Raw genomic sequence first — 21,288 nt, 5'->3', positions numbered from 1 at the left:
TACCTGGTTGACATCTCGAAGCGGTCATTGACCGAGCTGACTCTCCAGCCGATGGCCCCACACCTGTCCACCTCCTGCTCCCAGTCCGTTGCAGACTCAAACCAGTTCATGTTGGCATCCGGGCGACGGTTGCTAAGGAACTGCTTCATTTCTGGAGGAGGAGAGCGAGACACGGACGTTCAGAAACACTTTGACTGAGGTTTGTGTTAGAAATGGGCAAAATATCTGGGTGTGATTACTGCTTTGGTGAATATTGTGAAAAAAGAAAAGACTGGATATAGATTTTGTGACTTTTATTATGTTTGATAGTTTCTTAAAGAACTAGAACGACCGCAACGCGGACTTATGCCTCCGCCATTAGTTCATTCTTGAGTCCAAATCGCCATTTGAGGCAAATTGGAAGAAATTCCGTCAAGGCGCTCCTGAGATGTTGCGTTACAGAGCTTGGAAATTGGGTGTGTGAGGTCACAGTGACCTTGAACTTTGACCACCAAAATGTAATCAGTTCATCCTTGAGTCCAAGTGGACGTTTGAGCCAAATCAGAATAAATTCTATCAAGCCGTTCTTGAGATATTGCGTTAACCAACTTGGGAATGGCGTTCGTGAGGATACAGTGACCTTGAAGTTTGACCACCAAAATGTAATCAGTTCATCATCCTTGAGGCCAAGTTAATGTTTGAGGCAAATTTGATGAAATTCCATCAAGGCATTCCTGAGATATGGCGTTAACAAGCTTGAAAATGGCGTTGGAGAGGTCACAGTGACCTTGACCTTTGATCACCAAAATGTAATCCTTTCATCCTTGTGCCCAAGTCACGTTTGAGCCAAATTGGCAGAAATTCCATCAAGCCGTTCTTGAGATATCGCTTTAACGAACTTGGGAATGGCATTCGTGAGGTCAGTGACCTTGACCTTTGACCACGAAAATCTAATCAGTTCATCCTTGAGTCCAAGTCGATGTTTGAGACAAGTTTGATTAAATTCCGTCAAGGCATTTCTGAGATATCACGTTAACAAGCTTGAAAATGGCGTTCGAGAGGTCACAGTGACCTTCGCCTTTGACCTTTGACCACCAAAATGTAATCAGTTCATCCTTGAGGCCAAGTTGATGTTTGAGGCAAATTTGATGAAATTCCATCAAGGCATTCGTGAGATATTGCGTTAACAAGCTGGACAATGGCGTTTGATAGGTCACAGTGACCTTGACCTTTGACCACCAAAATCTAATCAGTTCATCCTTGAGTGCAAGTCGATGTTTGAGACAAGTTTGAATAAATTCCGTCAAGGCATTCCTGAGATATCGCGTTAACAAGCTTGAAAATGGCGTTTGAGAGGTCACAGTGACCTTGACCTTTGACCTTTGACCACCAAAATCTAATCAGATCATCCTTGAGTCTAAGTCGATGTTTGAGGCAAATTTGATGAAATTCTGTCCAGGCGTTCCTCAGATATCGCGTTAACAATGGCGGTGATGTGTGAAGAATTCTGGTCAAAATTTCCACATTTGAGACCAAATTTATAATATTCTACAAACTTTATCATTTTCAACAGCATAAGTGCCCTCTATGGGTTCAAACCTGCTTTTTGTTTTGCCCTCCAAAATGGTACAACCTGACGTCACAGCGTACTACCCCCTTTGCCACTCATGTGATTTTTTTTTTTCATGTGATCATTACTGTAGTTCACGCCAGAGCCATAATAGTAGAGTTGCAACATCTCCATTCACTCCAATGGACCCGTTTTTAGCGCAAGCCCTTTAACAGCGCAATGCATCATGGGTAATCGCCTACTGTGGCTAATGTTAATGGCTAGTTAGTTATGTTACATGCAGTAAAACGTCACTGAATGACCAAATTGATATAACAACCATTTCGAGTAACACTGTTTCCATACGGACCATCAGTGTTGGTTAGTTGTTTATAACGTAGCTATATTTATAACGTTCTCTATCTCTGATACACTGAAAATACTGCCTGTCATGCAAAAAAAAGGAAAGAGGGGTTGGGAGGCGGGCCATAGCTTCTCTGTCGATGATTTGATTTGACAGCTCTGTGCACAGTTGGCCAACCCTGGCGTGCTCCGTCCCCAAATCGAGTGTGTTCTGGCACTAAGGGAGTGGGTTCCAGGACGCAGGCTCTCTGAGGCACGAGCCACTTACGTTAGCTCTGAGCAGTGCAGTAAATACAATATTCCTGGAATGCGAGTTTAACGAACCATTTACGGTAGATGTCCTCATTCTACATCAAATGAAGGCATTACTGTTTGTTTTATTTTGTATATTACATACTTATTGGCCAAGTTATTAGTTAGTTTATGGGCTAGGAATTCTGCCAGGGTACAAGGGACTATAGGCGGCCATCTTGCCTGCAGAATTTTCAAATTAAGTAGAATACCGTTTTGCCAGAAATCTGGGGGGTTTAGTCCCCCTTTAATGTTAGCTAGCAACCTAACTAGCCGGCTGCCTTCCAGAACAGAGTCAGATAAGATGCATCCTACTATTGTTCAAAAGTGACTTTCCTGACACTGTACAAACATCTGACTGCACTAAAATTAAGTAAAGGTTGACGTTATTGACTATTCTAGAATAAAAGCGAAAATAAAGTGACAGATGTTTGTTATTTGGCCAACGTTGTTTCACTTTCTTTCTGATGTGGGAGGCTTTGTGGGTGCCACCATTAGGGGCTTGCTCGGGCTCGCTTCGTTCTTCTTCGTCGATTGCAAAGGGCGCAAGGTATTATGGGATATCCCAACCCACCAAAGGTACCATTGTATGGTTCCTCGAAAATTATCCATAACCAGGTACCTAGAAAGGTTGCAAATTCAGTGAACTTATGTATCAAACTGGTTTCAGACAGCCTAATTACAACTTCTTACCTAGAAATATTAATCGTTCACTTGAGAATCAGACAGGGCCTATATCATTTTTGTTGTTGTTGTTGTTGTTCTTGGGGGGAGGGGTGGTGGCATTACAACTATTCTAACTTCTTACTAACCCTCTAAAGAGAGGGCTCAGGATGTTCATAACTTCAATAATATTCAATAGTGTGTATGAGCATGGCAGATGGTATGGTTACAGCCAGTGTTGGGGGTAACTCATTACAAAAGTAACATATTACATGTAATATATTACTTTTAGCAGTAACTCAGTAATACAACTTATTACTTATAGGATTTCAGTCATATTATACCAGTTACTTTGTCAAGTAACTCAAGTTACAAATTGAGTTACCGTACATTTGATTAAATCAAAGCACATATTCAAAAAGATACAATCATTTCCTAATCAAACTGTGTGTTTTTCTGCAAATAACCACTATAGATGACAATAAGAAAGGAAAATAATAACATTTAGAATTTTGGATTGTTTACACTGATTTCAAGGTGGTTGAAATAATTTTTCGGGATGGTTCCAGGGCTGCAATGTCATTCTGCTGCTGCTGTTGTTTTGGTAAAAGTAATGCAAAAGTAGTGTAATAAGTAATGAGTTACTCTACACAGAAAGTAATATTGTAAAGTAACTTATTACTTTCAAATGAAAGTAACTAGTAATATGTAGTATATTACATTTTGAAAGTAACTTGCCCAACACTTACAGCTGTGAAAGCTAGCTCAGTGACCTGTGATTATGCTAACAATACAGAATAGAATTAAAAGCATGAATTAATTATGAAATGTCCACTGGGAAGCTCAGCAGGCGTTCTGCTGCTAGTTATGGCTCCAATATGATATAAAGACACCAGCATCAAACACAGGCGTAGCAAATAGCAGATTGCGAGACCTTCTTGCCAAATCAAGTGTGAGCTCTCATTTTCTTCTCCGTGTCACTAAATCTGGACGGACTGGAGATACAAATGGCGTAATCAGAACACATTAGAAACATATTAATCGCTGAATATAACCAATATACAGGCATGTGTCTTGGTGGCCACACACTACCAAAGCGACGTCGGCGACATTCTCTCAATAAATCTTGTAGAAATCACAGTGTTACAGTGATGCAGTCATACCCTCGCTAAGCCGCCACTGACCACACACTGGACACACTTGACCCTCGGGGCAGAGGTGAACAACGGGTCATCTGGAGACGCCTTTCAGAGTGTACGGGGGGGCTTGCATTATTGATCCTACAGCTGACAGACAGCCACAGCCTGGTCAGCCTTGCGTAGCTTTAACATAGCATAATGTATTATACAGGCAGGCTCATGTGTCTCTATAGGTCGAGGTGAACAGTCAATGCTAACACAGTCAAAGGCTGCTTTAAAAGTAGGCGAGTCTGACTTGCCTTGACGTGTCTGTTGCAATTGAAGAATTCCATTCAAAAATGAGAGTGGTACTTACTCACTTAGCAAATGACTGATGGGACATCATTAAAATGAATTACAGTGGCTGGATTTTTCCTAAACTTTCCCAGACTTCAGTCAGGATCAGCTACTGAAACCTTTCTGTGAGTCTGGATTTCATACCGCTGCACAAATAAAGAGATTTCCTCACATCTGGCCAAGGTTTCATTTCAGGAGAACATTTTCATGCCATCATCATGAAAGAGAATGTTTCTAATTTTGCCAGCCAGAGAGGATGTGAGCTCTACAGTACATCTCATTATGGTCTGCACAGAAACCACATTTCCTGTTTGATACTCTCCCCCGTCTCAAAGGGTTTGATACTCTCCCCCGTCTCAGAGTTTTAAGATCGCATACTGATACGCTCAGATGAAAGAGTGAGAGACAGACAGAGACAGACCGAAACAAAAATAGATGAGAGAGAAAATAGATGAGAGTGTGATGGCATGAGAAAATATGAACGTAGATAGAGGTGCATTTCTGGAGCTGGATTGGGTGAGAAAACCCAAAGAGTAGACTCACTTGATAAAGGTTCACTATGGCAGAAGCATTGCCATTCTGGATTATATCAAATTGTGCATAGTGCTGCAGGTCCTATGCTTGATTTCATATGAAGAAATGAGGAAATCTTCAGAGAGCAAGCAAGGCGGATGACTCACATACACATGCTGCATTTCTGACTCATGTGGACATTTGATTCTCACATTCAATAAGCTCTCTTGTTCCTATGAATATTCATTACACACCAAAATCTATGTGCATAAATTAATAGTAAATAATAATATAATAACAATAATAATAATAACAATAATAATAATAACAATAATAACAATAATAATAATAATACAACTCTAATCTTGTCAGGTAGAATAGAGTCTAGACAGATTGACTGATACCGTAGAAACTTTTTTAAGCGGTGCAGCCACCTCTATACATGACATGTGTATTCGTCCATCCGTCCGTTTGTAGCATGAGATGTCTGTCCGTTCGTTCGTAGCATCAGATGGTTGTAGCATGAGACTAGGGGGTGGGGCTAGAGATAGGAATGTGGTAGAGTCAGGATTTGAGGGGTGGGTAGGGGAAGTGGCTAGGGGGGAGGGGGCGGGAGGAAGAGCTGGGCCTAGGGAAACGAGGTGTCCTTTTGTAGCACAATGTCTGATTGTAGCATGAGAAGATAGTCCAATCAGGAGTAGCCTATACATATGGAGAGGGGAGAAGGGGCCGACCTACGCAACCTGCACTGGTTATTTCAACACCTGAGTGTGATTTTTACGTGACAAACAGACAAATAGGGCCACATGAGGAACATTAGATTCCCCCCACCCCTCAGAGACCCTCCATATGGAAAGATTTTTGTTGCTTGTCTCCTCGATAAAGAATTGCTAAACTCCTTCAAAGCAAATTTGGAGCATTTGAACTGACACACCCACTGGAAAGTCAGCAGGCTTACTTCATTTGAAGTGGAGGAACTTGCTGCTGGCCAATCAGGGTCAAGTATTCTGCCTGTGAGGATTTATACCTTTTTTTTTACATCAAAAGTCCCACTAAGGGGCCCTTTACACGAGGACAGTCTCTGGAAGAAACGACACAATAGCGTTTCCTTCACACCTCCCCGTTTACATGAGCGCTGTTGAATTTTTTAAACGCCGTAATGTACATGCCAGGTCGCTAGGTGGCATTGTGGTCAACGGGGCGTTGCTCGTCACTCCACGGACGCTTCTACATGACGTCATTTCGTAATCGTCTTTCTGGGTTTTAGACACGGAAGTAGATTACGGCTACCGTAGTAATTTTTAGACTTGCCAAAAAGCTGTTTTCAAGCAAAAAAAAACAAACTGTTTTAAAGTTGTAATATTCTTTGGGTGAGAACGTTACATAGATGTGACCAGTTTATCAGAATAAGCCTATTTGGAAATCTTTAACGAGCAGCAAAGATCGGGAGCGCTGGCTGTGCTGACACTGTCTACTGTGTAGGCTGCAGTGAGAAAACACTGTCGATGTGCTTGCCTAACGTTAAATGCCGACCGGGTACAGCCATCGGCTCCTCGCAGCAGCATAGTAACGCTCGTTATGAACATGTAACTGAAGTCGGCCGCAGTGTAGCTTAATTCTGAATGTTGCCAAGCGTGTGTCGCGTGTGCAGGCACGTCAGAGTTTCTGGGAAGACTATCGTTTCTAACCGATTACATGGAGCGCTCAGCGGGAAGCGTCACCAACAATTCCACTCTAGAGGGTGGTTTCAAAATGTGTCGTTTCCTAAGCGCGAATTTGCCGTCGCCGTCTTAACGGGAGGCACAAACGATAAAATAATTCCCCGTTTCCATAGGAAACCGTCCTCGTGTAAAGTGCCCCTAATATACCTTTTTTTGTTACCCAGGAAAGCAGCGGGGGACAGCAGCATCACCTTTTAAACTTTTACATCACACTCTCAACCCGTTCAGTTTCTCCACGGCTACAGTTTCTTTCTTCCCCCTCCCTTCTCCCTTCTCACAAGGCTGCCCAGGCCCAGCATCAAGCCAGCCAAAAGAAAATAGAACCTTCCGGTTAAAACTTTCAAGATAACATCATTTAAACAAGGCCAGGTCGAAACCTGGCATAGGCCCGTGTGCTGCTAATTTGAGTGGGAAGAGGGAGAGGATTTGCTAGTCTACTAATGTCTACTCTTATTGTGAAGTCCGGAAGAATCAGTCAGGCTCTCAGCCAACAAACCTCCTTTTCTCTTGATAGAAGTGAGCTCCCACTCTGTCTGTCTGTCTGTTTGTCTGTCTTCCTATCTATTGGTCGCTCGCAATGCAAACTTCGCATGTCGTTGGCAGGGCCGTTCCTGGCCATTTGGGTGCCCTAAGCGTAATTGTTCTGTGGTGCCCCCCCCCCCCCCCGTAAAACTTTCAATAACTGTCAAACGAAAGACTGCAAAATCATTAATTATGAACGATACTAGTGTATCTCACATTTCATTACATGTGGGAAACAAACAATTGTTAGAATTACTGTACATGTCAGCAAACAAGTGATTGTTAAACTGTACATGCAAGCAGGGGCGGACTGGGATCATAATTCAGGCCGGGCATTAGATACCAAGCAGGCCAGGCCGATACAGGCCGACGTGCGTGCCGGCGTCCGAAGGGCGGCGACGAAAAATTTGGGCTGTTTGAAGCCCAATTTGGGCCGTTTGAAGCCAGATTTGGGCTGTTTGAAGCCAGATTTGGACCGTCTGAAGCCCGATTTGGGCCAGTTGAAGCCAGATTTGGGCCAGTTGAAGCCAGATTTGGGCCGGTTGAAGCCAGATTTGGGCCGCTTGAAGCCCAATTTGGGCCGTTTGAAGCCCAATTTGGGCCGAGTCCAATTTTACAATGAGATGCACCCTGAATAAAGTAATAAAACCACTAGTAAACCAGTAGGCGGCGCCTGGCCTGCTGTTCAGTGAGTGGCCTGACTGAGGGCACCAAAAAAAAAAAAAAAAAAAAATTTTTTTTTTTTTTTTTTTTTGGTGCCCTCAGTCACGTGATGCCCTACGCAGTCTGCGTACTCTGCGTAATGGGTTGGAGCGGGCCTGGTCGTTGGGCAGTTTTGGCCGATTCTGATTTTCTTTCTAAGAACAATAATTGACGGGTAATTTTTTTGATGTTATTATTATTATTTTTTTACTTTGCTTTAATAGAATAAGATTAATGTCACATTTCTTATCATTTGCATGAGGTAGGACGATCTCACTCAAAAACAACAACCAGTAGCCTATATCCCACAGCTATCATGCATTTACTTTTCCAAAAGAAAAAAGGTGCAACAGAACAGGGGCTCCAGATGGAAAGTAGCCTATGGCTAAATCTGTTACAAAGCATCTCTTCCCCTATGGTGTTTAATGTTTTTTTTTTTATATGTCCCTGCCAAATAAACTAATAAACTAAAATAAATAAACGTCAAAATGTTATCCATGGTCAAGGAGTTTATAGCCTATAGGTCTAGAGCCCAGAGACCTTCGAAGCCATGCCCACTCTACAGTTGTGGATTTGGCTGTTATTGAGTAGATGAGGAAATTAGTTTGAGTTGACTCAGTTTGAATATCAGAGTTTACACACAGAGTCCGTTTTTTTTTATCCGCCATCCGAAAAAAAATCATCTCTCACAGAAAACCTTGCACACTGGCCGATGCGTTTTATTATTATGTTCATCATTCTATTCGCAATACGATACAAATAGTCCTCTCCTGTATCCACGTTACAACGTGACTGACAGATAGCAGCAGCAGCTGATCTGTAGCAGGCAGCAGCGATGTGGACTGCAGCTGGTCGGGGAAGAGCCCGGTGAGGTGAAGCGAGCCGCTCAGACTGGAGTGGACTCCAACGTACCCTGCCCCTCCGCAGCTTATTTTCGACTTGCATGTGTGACAAACTGTAAAATCTCCACAATGAGGAGGACATGCTGGCGTGTGCTTCCTTTTGGCTGCTTGGTGAACGCGTGCATCGTGCAGCTGCAGGTAATTAACCAAACAAAAAAAGGGGAAAGCCGACCGGCGCCAGAATCGGCAATGTGGACTGACGAGAGATCACGTGCTTTTTTCACCAGTCACCATTGGTTCAAGGCAACGCTGTGTTGCCTTCAAGTGAACTGGGACACAGGCTCTCAAGTTTAATGCCGTTCTGATTTTTAACGCTCTGAAAAAATAAATATATATATTGAAGAATTCTGTACTTGCACACGTGCCCCAAAAGGCATTTTACAATTCGCACTGTTCTATTTTTAGTTGCATATGTGAGTAAAACGGGCGCAGTCACCAGTCCTGCTCGACCAGCTTCGAGGTGCATTACCGCCACCTACCGGACTGTAGAGAGGTGAAGGACCAGCGGCCAAATAGGCCAGTAAACTCATTCCCGACAGACGGGAATCTAAGGCCCTGTGTGTTCTCACGACACACGGGCCAACAAGTAAATAGCCATAGTGATGCATGTTGGAGGAGAAAAAGGTGTTCAACAAACGAAGCAGCAAACCTCGTGGTGATGTTAAGATTACATGGAGTGAAACTGTGAGTGTAAGCATTACTCAAAATTAACAATGTTAACGTTACAACAAGGGTTTTATTTTCAAGGTCAAGGTCAACTTTATTGTCAATACTGCTATATATGCCCGACATACAGAGGATTAAAATTTAGTTTCTCTCACATCCACGGTGCAGTAAAAAATATACAAACACACAATATAAAAGATATAAATCTAAAAGTAGGTATAAATATAAAATACCTATAAATATAAAAATACACAGAGTGCAAATGGATGTGGCATTACAGTGCAATAGCAGTATTGACTCAAGTAAAAAGATATCTAAGTAAAAGTAAGTAAAAAAGTGGCTGATGCCAATAGTCTGTGCATGTGAGGGAAGGGGAGGGAGGGACAGGTCCAGGCAGGAGCTAGTGATTGGGGGGGGGGGGGGGGGGGGGGGTAGTTGTGTCATATAGAGTCTGTGGGGGCAGGTGAGCTGGAAGAGAATTCAGCTTCCTGACAGCCTGGTGGATGAAGCTGTCCTCCAGTCTGCTGGTCCTTGCCCGAAGGCTCCTCATTCTCCCCCTGTACAGCAGGAGACTGAAGAAGCAGTGTGAGGGGTGGGTGGGGTCGCCTGCAGTGCAGAGTGCTTTGCGGCCCAGGCGTGTGTCATAAATGTCCTGGAGAGAAGAGAGGGGTGCACCAATCACCCTCTCAACTGCTCTAACTATGCGCTGCAGGGTCTTCCGGCAGCCTCCGTACCACACAGTTATGCAGCTGGTCAGGATGCTCTCAGTGGAGCCACGGTAGAAGGAGCGCATGATGGGGACTGGGGCTTTGGCTCTTTTCAGTTTGCGGAGGAAATAGAGACGCTGGTGAGCTTTCTTGGCCAGTGATGTGATGTTCATGTTCCAGGAGAGGTCCTCTGTGATGTGCACACCCAGGAACTTGGTGCTGCTCACTCTCTCCACAGCGACATTGTTGACGGTCAGTGGAGGGTGCAGGGTGCATTTTCCTGAAATCGACAACAATCTCCTTCGTCTTCTCCCCATTGAGAATGAGATTGTTGTCACTCCACCATCTGGTCAGTTGGCTCACCTTGTCTCTGTAGTTTAGTTCATCATTGTTTTTGATGAGACCCACCACAGTTATGTCGTCCGCAAACTTGACGAAGAGGTTAGAGCTGTGTTTTGGTGTGATGGTGCTGGATGTGTTGCCGTGGACCCGAACTGTCTGCGGTCTCCCCGTCAGGAAGTCCAACACCCAGTTGCACAGAGAGGTGTTCAGCCCCAGCCGGTCCAGTTTCTGTATCAGCTGTTGGGGGATGGTTGTGTTGAATGCTGAACTAAAGTCTATGAACAGCATCCTCACGTATGAGTCCTTGGAGTCCAGGTGGGTGAGAGCTGAGTGGAGGGCGATGGAGATTGCATTGTCAGTGGACCTATTCATAGCTTTCAAGGGGCGTTACGTGCTGCCGGGAACGCCCACCTGGCGGTCAAAAAAAAACTTGTTCATTCCACTGCCGCCGAGTCACTAGTTTCTCACGCTGTGTTTGTTCAGCCAAAATGCCGGGTACCTGTTGTGCTATCGGTTGCACTAACCGACGAGGAGACACGCCTGGCTTGTGCTTTTACAGAATGCCGTCGGAGAAAGAAAACTCAGACAGGAGGAGGTTGTGGATTTGTGCGATTAGACGTGGTTCAGTCGCTGGGGAGGGCAAATGGCTACCATCAAAGTACACACGTCTTTGCGGCCAACATTTCATCAAAGGTAAGCTCAAGTAACGTTAACGGGGTATTTTAATCATTATTGTAACGTTACTTGAGCTTACCTTTGAGGAAATGTTGGCCGCAAAGACGTGTGTACAAACGGCTGAACAAACACTGCGTGAGAAACTAGTCGACTTGGCTGGCAGCGAATGAACAAGTTTGTTTTTTGACCGCCAGGTGGGCGTTCCCGGCAGCACGTAACGCCCCTTGAAAGCTATGAATTGGCCCGATATGCAAACTGGAAGGGGTCCAGGGAAGGAGGGAGGATAGATTTGATGTGCTGCATGACTAATCGTTTGAAGCACTTCATAATGATAGGAGTCAGTGCCACGGGACGATAGTCATTGAAGCCGGATGGAGAAGCCTTCTTCGGAACCGGGATGATGGTGGTGCATTTGAAGCATAGGGACAACAGCTTGGCTCAGGGAGGTGTTAAAAATATCTGTGAGGACATCAGTGAGCTCCTCCGCACAGTCCTTCACCACACGACCAGGTATGTTGTCCTTTAAAAGCCTTAAAGCGGATGACCGACTTACATTCTGACTGACTTGACGCCTATATAGATTTACAGTCTATGCGCTTGACTCTCATGCACCATCTGGTGTGTCCCAGCTTTAAATGGGGAGAGACGCTTTTTTCTGTCGGCATATTCCAACAATGTAAAGACATTTTAAAGCAGCTACGAGCAACTTTTTCGATTGTTATTAAACAGTATTATTACAATATTGATGCATCACATCTTACCTATAATAGTAGCTGAGACCAAAGCCGTGTGAATCGGAGATTGCTCCCTTAATGATTATTAAGTCTGTGTCTGTCTAAACTCGCATCAACAGGGGGCTCTCTCTCTCTCTCGCTCTACCGCCGAACCGGCTACCCGGAAGTGAAACCCGGAAGTGAAACGCAGCTGCCTGCCTACCCCGTTCGCGCTGCGTAGCAACATAACATAAACAATGTGAACGCCACGCATACTCTCGCGAACATCTCTCGTTATATTCTAACAGGTTTTTTGGAAGTTATTTTGTGGTTATGGCCGAAGTGGCTGCTGCAAACCGTTTCATTTCACTTCCTGATCTTCCCTGGCTACAGACAGACTACACTGGCCGATTCACTCGGGGTTCAAGCGAGACTACTCTGCGTTGGTCTCGTCGACTATTAGAGGTAAGATGTGATGCATTGATATTAAATTTATACTGTTTAATAACAATCGAAAAAGTTGCTCGTAGCTGCTTTAAAGTAATTAACTTTAGTTGAATTTCAGCATGTGGGAATGACTGAATCACTGACTCATGCTGGAAAAGGGGTGGCAAATCCAGAGGAGGGGAAGCAGGGGCGGAAAATAGTGTGTTGGACCACCGCCAAGATTTATATCGCCAGCCGTGCAGAACCGTCGCGTTAACAACCCGCCTCACTTGCAGGGTCGCTCTATTGGCTAAACGGGATGGCTTGGCAACTTTTAGACTGAAGAAAATGCCAGTAGTTTGTGGATATTTGTGGGATTTTTTGGCCAATCTAAAAGGGGCTATACTGTTCAAATTCATTCAATAAATACTTTTGACTAAACTATGTTTATTTGCAAAATGTCATGAGAAACATTATTCTTATCCAGAGCCATAATATATTTGGAAACAAAATCCTTAAACTTAAGGTAATGTAGTAATGTAACTTATAGTGAAATTAAACTATATCTCTTTTTCTTGGGGACCCCCTGGGACCACCTCAAGGACCCCTGTGTGTGTGGACTCATAGATGAAGCTACTCACCCACACTTCCAAGAGCAGCGTTCTGGAAGGACAAGACTGTTCCTGGCTTGAGAGGCTGGTAGGTCTTGGCGATGGTGTAGGTTATCTGAGGAGGCACAACACAGTGAGCCAATCAACATGACAAAGATCATCAGCTTTCAGTGCAGCGGCCCGGCAGCCTCAGATCAGTGCTACAGCACAGATCAGCTTCTCCAGGCAGATGGCTTTAGGCTGCCAGAGGACTGAGCTATGACAGCAACCGGAGCCCTGGACCTCTGCCTACACCTGCCTACACCTGCCTACACCTACACACACACACACACACACACACACACACACACACACACACAAATACCAAGTCACAGGCTATAATAATATAACCTGATATGAATGTTGACCTTGGATTATGGCACAAGGGAGAGTAACTCATATCTTGCAAATGTACCAGCCGCGACAGCGGGGCTGGTATTGTTTTCACCTTGTGAGCCTTTTGCTTTTTGACAGGCTGCTTTTGTATATAAGAATCTGTTCTTAATTGCTTGCCTGGGTAACTAAAGGTAAAAAAAAACACAACACATGGCAAAATGTGGTCCTGGAGACCCCTATAGGTTGTTTTCAGGTGACGTCACGTCAAGATGCCGACCGTGGCGAGTGAGACCATTGACCATTGGCTTGGTTGAAACCACGTGATCATGCCGGTGGGCAACCAGCAGCAGGCTACATAGGAAGCGATAGGAAAGCACTAGTAAAATCTGACAAGTTGCTGGAAAAACAGCTTCTCTTCATTAGATATGGGTCATATCTTATGTTTTGCAATCTTCTGTCGATACCTGCAGTGTGGAGCGCCATCCAACCTCTTGCATACTCGCTTTCCTCCATTCTCCATAGTAACTCTGGGAGAGCTGCCCCTCAGACGTCACGCAGACGTCATCCAAATCACGTGGTCGAAAACAAGCTATTGTAGCGGGAACTACCACACAAGCCATTTTGAATACTTTGCCAGGTGTTTATACGTCTGATTTAAGGTGCGTTCACACCGACCTATTAAAGTTTTTCGCTGGCGTCGAGTTTACATACAAAGTCAATGCAAACGAGCGATTGAGCGTATATTCGACTGGGAGAAAAATCGCTGGGCGTCCGAGCGGCAGAGACAGAGCGATAGGGAGAAAATTTGCTCGTCGCCCGAGATGAAATATCCCAACTCGAGCGAAATTACGCTGGCATCAGTCGCTCGCTGTTCAACGCTGATTGGCTGCCGTGTGAGAGTGAGTCAAGGATCACACTGGCTTGGAACAAACCGCTGGTTTATTGTGTGGCAACAAACCGCATTGACAGGCTGATAGCTGACATGAAGTGAAGTCTGTCCTACCGGTATGGAGCTCGCATTAGGAGCACGCTGATAGGCTTTAGCTTGTAAACAATGACAGTTGCTCGTAGTGGACAAATATCATGACATTGCGTAACGTTACAGCCCCCACATGTCCGTCAATTCCTGTGCCTGTTGATGAGCGATTTAAACAGAGTGACAGAGCGATTCCAAAGGGTTGAATCAAGCGACAGAGAGAAAAATAAATATCTCGGTGTGAACGCACCTTTAGAGGACAGATTTTGTCACTGCTATAGTGTCAGAACTGTGCAAGAAGCAGTCACAAAACTTTACATGGGTGTAGTTGACCAATTGAAGTTGATCAAAATGAAGGCTGGGTGTGATCCAATCAAGGAGGTCGCCTCCCCACACACACACCTCTATGGCCTGTCTGTCAGGAGTGAAATAAACACACACCTCTATGGCCTGTGTGTCAGGAGTGAAATAAACACACACCTCTATGGCCTGTGTGTCAGGGGTGAAATAAACACACACCTCTATGGCCTGTGTGTCAGGACTGAAATAAACAAACACCTCTATGGCCTGTGTGTCAGGAGTGAAATAAACACACACCTCTATGGCCTGTGTGTCAGGGGTGAAATAAACAAACACCTCTATGGCCTGTGTGTCAGGAGTGAAATAAACACACACCTCTATGGCCTGTGTGTCAGGACTGAAATAAACACACACCTCTATGGCCTGTGTGTCAGGAGTGAAATAAACACACACCTCTATGGCCTGTGTGTCAGGACTGAAATAAACACACACCTCTATGGCCTGTGTGTCAGGAGTGAAATAAACAAACACCTCTATGGCCTGTGTGTCAGGAGTGAAATAAACACACACCTCTATGGCCTGTGTGTCAGGAGTGAAATAAACACACACCTCTATGACCTGTGTGTCAGGAGTGAAATAAACACACACCTCTATGGCCTGTGTGTCAGGAGTGAAATAAACACACACCTCTATGGCCTGTGTGTCAGGAGTGAAATAAACACACACCTCTATGGCCTGTGTGTCAGGGGTGAAATAAACACACACCTCTATGGCCTGTGTGTCAGGGGTGAAATAAACAAACACCTCTATGGCCTGTGTGTCAGGGGTGAAATAAACACACACCTCTATGGCCTGTGTGTCAGGGGTGAAATAAACACACACCTCTATGGCCTGTGTGTCAGGGGTGAAATAAACACACACCTCTATGGCCTGTGTGTCAGGGGTGAAATAAACAAACACCTCTATGGCCTGTGTGTCAGGGGTGAAATAAACACACACCTCTATGGCCTGTGTGTCAGGGGTGAAATAAACACACACCTCTATGGCCTGTGTGTCAGGAGTGAAATAAACACACACCTCTATGGCCTGTGTGTCAGGAGTGAAATAAACACACACCTCTATGGCCTGTGTGTCAGGGGTGAAATAAACACACACCTCTATGGCCTGTGTGTCAGGACTGAAATAAACAAACACCTCTATGGCCTGTGTGTCAGGAGTGAAATAAACACATACCTCTATGGCCTGTGTGTCAGGAGTGAAATAAACACACACCTCTATGGCCTGTGTGCCAGGAGTGAAATAAACACACACCTCTATGGCCTGTGTGTCAGGAGTGAAATAAACACACACCTCTATGGCCTGTGTGTCAGGGGTGAAATAAACACCCCCCTCTATGGCCTGTGTGTCAGGAGTGAAATAAACACACACCTCTATGGCCTGTGTGTCAGGACTGAAATAAACAAACACCTTTATGGCCTGTGTGTCAGGAGTGAAATAAACACATACCTCTATGGCCTGTGTGTCAGGGGTGAAATAAACACACACCTCTATGGCCTGTGTGTCAGGACTGAAATAAACACACACCTCTATGGCCTGTGTGTCAGGGGTGAAATAAACACACACCTCTATGACCTGTGTGTCAGGGGTGAAATAAACACACACCTCTATGGCCTGTGTGTCAGGACTGAAATAAACACACACCTCTATGGCCTGTGTGTCAGGGGTGAAATAAACACACACCTCTATGGCCTGTGTGTCAGGAGTGAAATAAACACACACCTCTATGGCCTGTGTGTCAGGGGTAAAATAAACACACACCTCTATGGCCTGTGTGTCAGGAGTGAAATAAACACACACCTCTATGGCCTGTGTGTCAGGAGTGAGGCGGTCGAAGAGGAAGCAGATGACTCTCAGGTCCCGGCAGTAAAGCACCAGCTCCTCTGGCGTGAACTTCAGCGAGGAGTTGGGGGTCACCAGCTTGGTCCTGGACGGGCCCACTGCACCACAGAGGAGAAGAAAGGGCCCAATTAATCAAGCATTAAACAGACCCATTTGGAAGGAGACCAACGGGCCCGGAGCCAGACGGGCCTAACTAGCTATTCATTGTTTTTATAGGGGAGACAAAACACTCATGCCTCCTTGGTGAAGTGCTATTTAAATATCTTCTTAACTATCAATTTAACTATAACTATCTAATTCAATTTCAGTCATTATCCCAGTGAAGTGCTTCTGTTACTTGAGTGATCCCACAATTTCTGGGATAAAACGGCCCTTTTAAGCCCTTTTGGATCCAAGCCCAATAATTAATAACATAAGCAACCAGTCTGAAATTATACCCAATCTTTACAAACACCAGACATACATAATTTAAATCTAGAGCTCAGCATTCCGGCATCTTGATTATGAGATTATAAATATTGATAAATGAACCTGAGGTACAACTTGAGAGGAACGTAAGACATTTCTTAATATCAACTTGCAGTAAGGCATTATAAAACAATACTAGCTTATGTGGCTGCTGTGGAAACGTCACGCAAAGGTTTAGCTATGGTCTTTTTCACTAGCAAAACTAATCTTGCTTTGTTCAATTTGAGCCAATGTATCTCTGGCCATAAAATGAATGGAAATCCTACAACTGTTTGGAAGTAGAACTTGATTATGAGGTTTCACTTACCAGCCACAACCTTCTCTATGGACGCCAAAGCCACATCATGATCTCCTAAAAGCACTGGATCGGCATTGTCCTACAGTGTTATGCAGAGGAAAATACATAAATATACAGTCTATGTTTTGGACACACAGACACACACACACACACACAGACACACACACACACACACACACACACACACACACACACACACACACACACAGATAATACTAATGATAATATATACTTGGAGAAAATAAACAAAACAAGAAGCAAAAAACAAACAGAAAATGTTTATGTTCATGTGCCTGTGTGTACTGTACACTAACACTTACAGTTAATATCCTCTGTGCTAGTAATTACATCCTTTTAAACGCATCTAACCTGTAAGTTACACCCATGTGTCACACTTTACACAGACAATGAGAACAATACAGACACATGGAGTAGTGTAACAGCCAATAACAAAACCATAACAGAATACCGAATGTGTTAACCTAGACAGCTGGAGTTCAGAGGAACTCACGTCAGGTTTGGGGCTGTCCTGGGGCACGAAGGCCACTCTGAAGTGGGTGCAGAAGAGCGTCCCAGCCAGCCAGCCTCCTCCCTCTCTGGCAGTCAACTTCTTCCTCACCAAGACAGCCCTCTGCAGCACGCACTCGCCTGGCAGGAACACATGGGAGGCGTCCAGAACGTTAAAAAAAGAATTGTATGACCATAATGTGTAAAATTGTGTGGTTGAGTGTGTGTGTTTGTGTGTGTGGGGGGGGGATTAGTGGGTTTATATATAACAGGAAGTGTACACGCATTAGGGGTGCTCCAAAAAAATTGATTCTTGAAAGGATCGCGATTCTTAATGCCACGATTCCTGGATCGATTCCCAACTCCCAAGAATCGATTCTTCTTCATATTGCAGGTGACAATGTCTCATTTTTAAGGCTGTGGTTGTCTTTTGTCTTTTTGAGTTGCACATGAAGGCAGCACTGCGCCGAGGAACCAATGGTGTCTGTTGAAAAAAGCATTTGATCTACTTGTCATTAACCTCGCGTCACCAGGCTCTTCTCCTCTAGCATGTCCTCTTGTGGCTTAGGTCAAGTGGATGTGGTTTGTAGTCTGACCCAATGGAAGTAGGCTGTGGGTAGAAGCCTGCCATTGGCCATCTATTTCAGATGGAATTCCCCTCCCCTTCCGCTATCTGCGTGTTGCCGTTTTCAAAGTCCCCGTCGCTACGTGAAACAACGATAACCTCAGATAGAGCAACCTACACTCTGGAAAATATCAACCTCCGATGGAGCAACCTTCACACTGAAAATATCAACCCCCGATGGAGCAACCTACACTCTGGAAAATATCAACCTCCGATGGAGCAACCTTCACACTGAAAATATCAACCCCCGATGGAGCAACCTTCACACTGAAAATATCAACCTCAGATGGAGCAACCTTCACACTGAAAATGGCAACTTTTGACAAAGATTTGGCCTGCTGTGGTCCAGGGATCCTGGGCTTAGACCATGTCATTCTGGTATAGCCATAGAGGGAACATGCTCTATCTTGTTTGTATTTCTTTAAACCAATCACAATCATCTTGGGTGGCGGTAAGCCCAGGATCCCTGGACCACAGCAGGCCAAATCTTTGTCAAAAGTTGCCATTTTCAGTGTGAAGGTTGCTCCATCTGAGGTTGATATTTTCAGTGTGAAGGTTGCTCCATCTGAGGTTGATATTTTCAGTGGATTCGGGGTGAAAAAATACATAATAGTCTTTTACAGGCATCGTGATCTGACCTGGAGTTTCCCAGAAAATGTAAACATTTCTCCGATTGGATAGTGGGAGGTAAAAAAAAGGAAAAAAATATAAATGTACTCGCGGACCACTAGGGGGTGGTCCGCGGACCACTGTTGGAGAAACACTGGTCTAAACCCACATACAGTACTGTATGTATTTTCCAGTCAGAAGCTAAAACTGTCTGTTCTACTACAGGTTTGTCTTGCCTCCTGGAGGCCATAGGCTCCATTATATACCAAAAAAAACAATAACAACAACAACATTCCATTAAAAACAGATCAGAGAAATACTGCTGCCTCGACTAACGAAATGCATCATGTTGAACAGCAAGTGGATTGCAGCTTTCATTAGATTTTAAATGTATTTGGAGAATCAATGGGAAAGTTATTTTCAGAAGCCGAGCACTGAACAAGAGGGCGGGCACGTTTCAGCTCTATTACGCCCAGCTGACATGCTCATGTACCAACATTATGTGGAGGACCAATCCACTTCTCACAATGATTCATCCTCATCCATGGTGAAGAGGAGAGGAAAGTTGAAGAGGCGTCCTGAATTCCAGGACAATGCTTCCAAAAACAAACCTTTCCACCCAGAAAACTCTCACACAAACACAGATGTGCAGAAACAAACATTCTCAAGAGAAGAAAAAAATGCACCGAAGCGCGCGCGCGCGCACACACACACACACACACACACACACACACACACACACACACACACACACACACACACACACACACACACACACACACACACACACACACACACACACACACACACACACACACACACAGCAGTGAGACAGCACATTTGTAACGGTCTCCCGCAGGAATACAAAGCCTTTGCCAGCTAGACAGGGGTTCCCATGGCAACAGAGTCCAGGATAGAGCGGAGGTGGAGAGAATGGCCTTTTTGTCCACGACGAGAGAAGTGTGCAGCCAGAAACATGGCAAGGCTAATGTTTTCATATCCACTCATAATACCATGAAATAGACTTGGTTCCTCAAAACTAAAATAACATTATAAGGAAACACAAAATTCCTTCCCAGCAAATGTTGGAGGAACTAGTAAGGTCCTTTAATTGAAAATGACAGCAGTATTCAATTGCAGGTTTGAGTAGGGCTGAATCTCAGCAGACTGCATGCTACCTTTTCACTCTCTGAGATGAATGTTTTGAGGGATCCCGCAGCACAAACAGGAAACTCATTGTACATGTGAAGCGCTTGTTTATGCTGTGAGAGAAAGAGGAAGTATGGCTGCAATCACAGCCTTCGCTTCATTCGTCCTATATTTAAGGTGGGCTGAATGATTTACATGGCATCAACTCATCGCTTGAAGGAAGAAGGAAACATTCCACCTTAACTATATTTAAGGTGGGCTGAATGATTCACACGGCATCAACTTATGGCTTGAAGGAAGAAGGAAACATTCCACCTTAACTACAGTGTAATATCTGGACTAACGCAGCCCTATGAATTTGACACGGCAAAATGAAGCTCACTTCCCGATATTGTTTGATTCCGTTTGATTGGATGAATGGATTTTCCTGGTGCATTGTGGGAAATCTGTTCAAATCTGGAGCCGCGAATACAGGAAGGGGCGTGAGCGTGGATGGGACTCGGGGGAGGGTCCGAAATGCTCTCTGAAAAATCTCCTCATAGCCACGACAGCCATCTTGTTCAAGTTGTGGTCCCCGCTAGCTTAAGCTTGGCTAACGAATGTTGCTAACGTTAGTTGCTATTGCTAGCCTTGCTCCATTGCTCTCACGGTGCATACAGTAGCCCGAAGAAAAAGCCAGAGAGTATTATCTCCTCCAGACATCACGTCACCAGCCTGCCGCTTGCATCTTCCTATCTTCCACAAAATCGAGGTAATCTTATTTTCTAGCGTAATAGCATAGCATCACATTAACGCTAGCTACATGTCCAGTAGTAGCAGAAGTTAATGTTATACAACGTTAAACAGTATTGCATGCTGCACAGATTCGGACGTAGATGGAAAACAAACGCAGTTCTGTTTACCTACCTCTTTGAGATGAGGCAGAGCATAATCATCTACCAGCTATTGCGTTATATATCTAGCTAACATTAGATCAACCATCAATCAATGAGGGGGAACAAGGGGGTTAAACTCCTCTGGATAGTTTATCCACCTCTGCATTTACAGTATTTACCAATCGCACGTAGTGTTGGGTAAGCAAACGTTAACGTTATACAGTGATTAACAGTGTCACTCGTTTCTTCAAGGGGTGGCCACCGTCCAGTACCAGTGATGGGACACACAACAGAGGATCAAATGATTTGTGAAGATCAAAGCTATAATATTCTGTTCTCCTGAGATTAACGCTAAACTACATGTCACTGATGATCAGTTGTTTCAAC

General features: G+C 44.5%; 1 protein-coding gene across 1 annotated transcript in view; it reads right to left on the bottom strand.

The window, feature by feature from the left end:
* The window catches only part of mtmr11 (myotubularin related protein 11), a gene marked incomplete at its 3' end in the record, with an annotated part of 114,409 nt that overhangs the window by 52,046 nt on the left and 41,075 nt on the right, over positions 1-21,288 (bottom strand). The window contains exons 3-7 of the mRNA XM_083639008.1: positions 17,648-17,784; positions 17,146-17,215; positions 16,329-16,468; positions 12,851-12,935; positions 4-151 (exon numbers count right to left, since the gene is read on the bottom strand). Coding sequence (XP_083495134.1) covers positions 4-151; positions 12,851-12,935; positions 16,329-16,468; positions 17,146-17,215; positions 17,648-17,784 — 580 coding nt within the window. The remainder of the gene's footprint in view (positions 1-3; positions 152-12,850; positions 12,936-16,328; positions 16,469-17,145; positions 17,216-17,647; positions 17,785-21,288) is intronic.

This window comes from Poromitra crassiceps (assembly GCF_964638095.1).
Source record: "Poromitra crassiceps genome assembly, chromosome: 1".
NCBI classification, from domain to species: domain Eukaryota; kingdom Metazoa; phylum Chordata; class Actinopteri; order Beryciformes; family Melamphaidae; genus Poromitra; species Poromitra crassiceps.
Note: the sequence above shows the minus strand (reverse complement) of the source record. Positions and strands in the feature narration are given on the sequence as shown.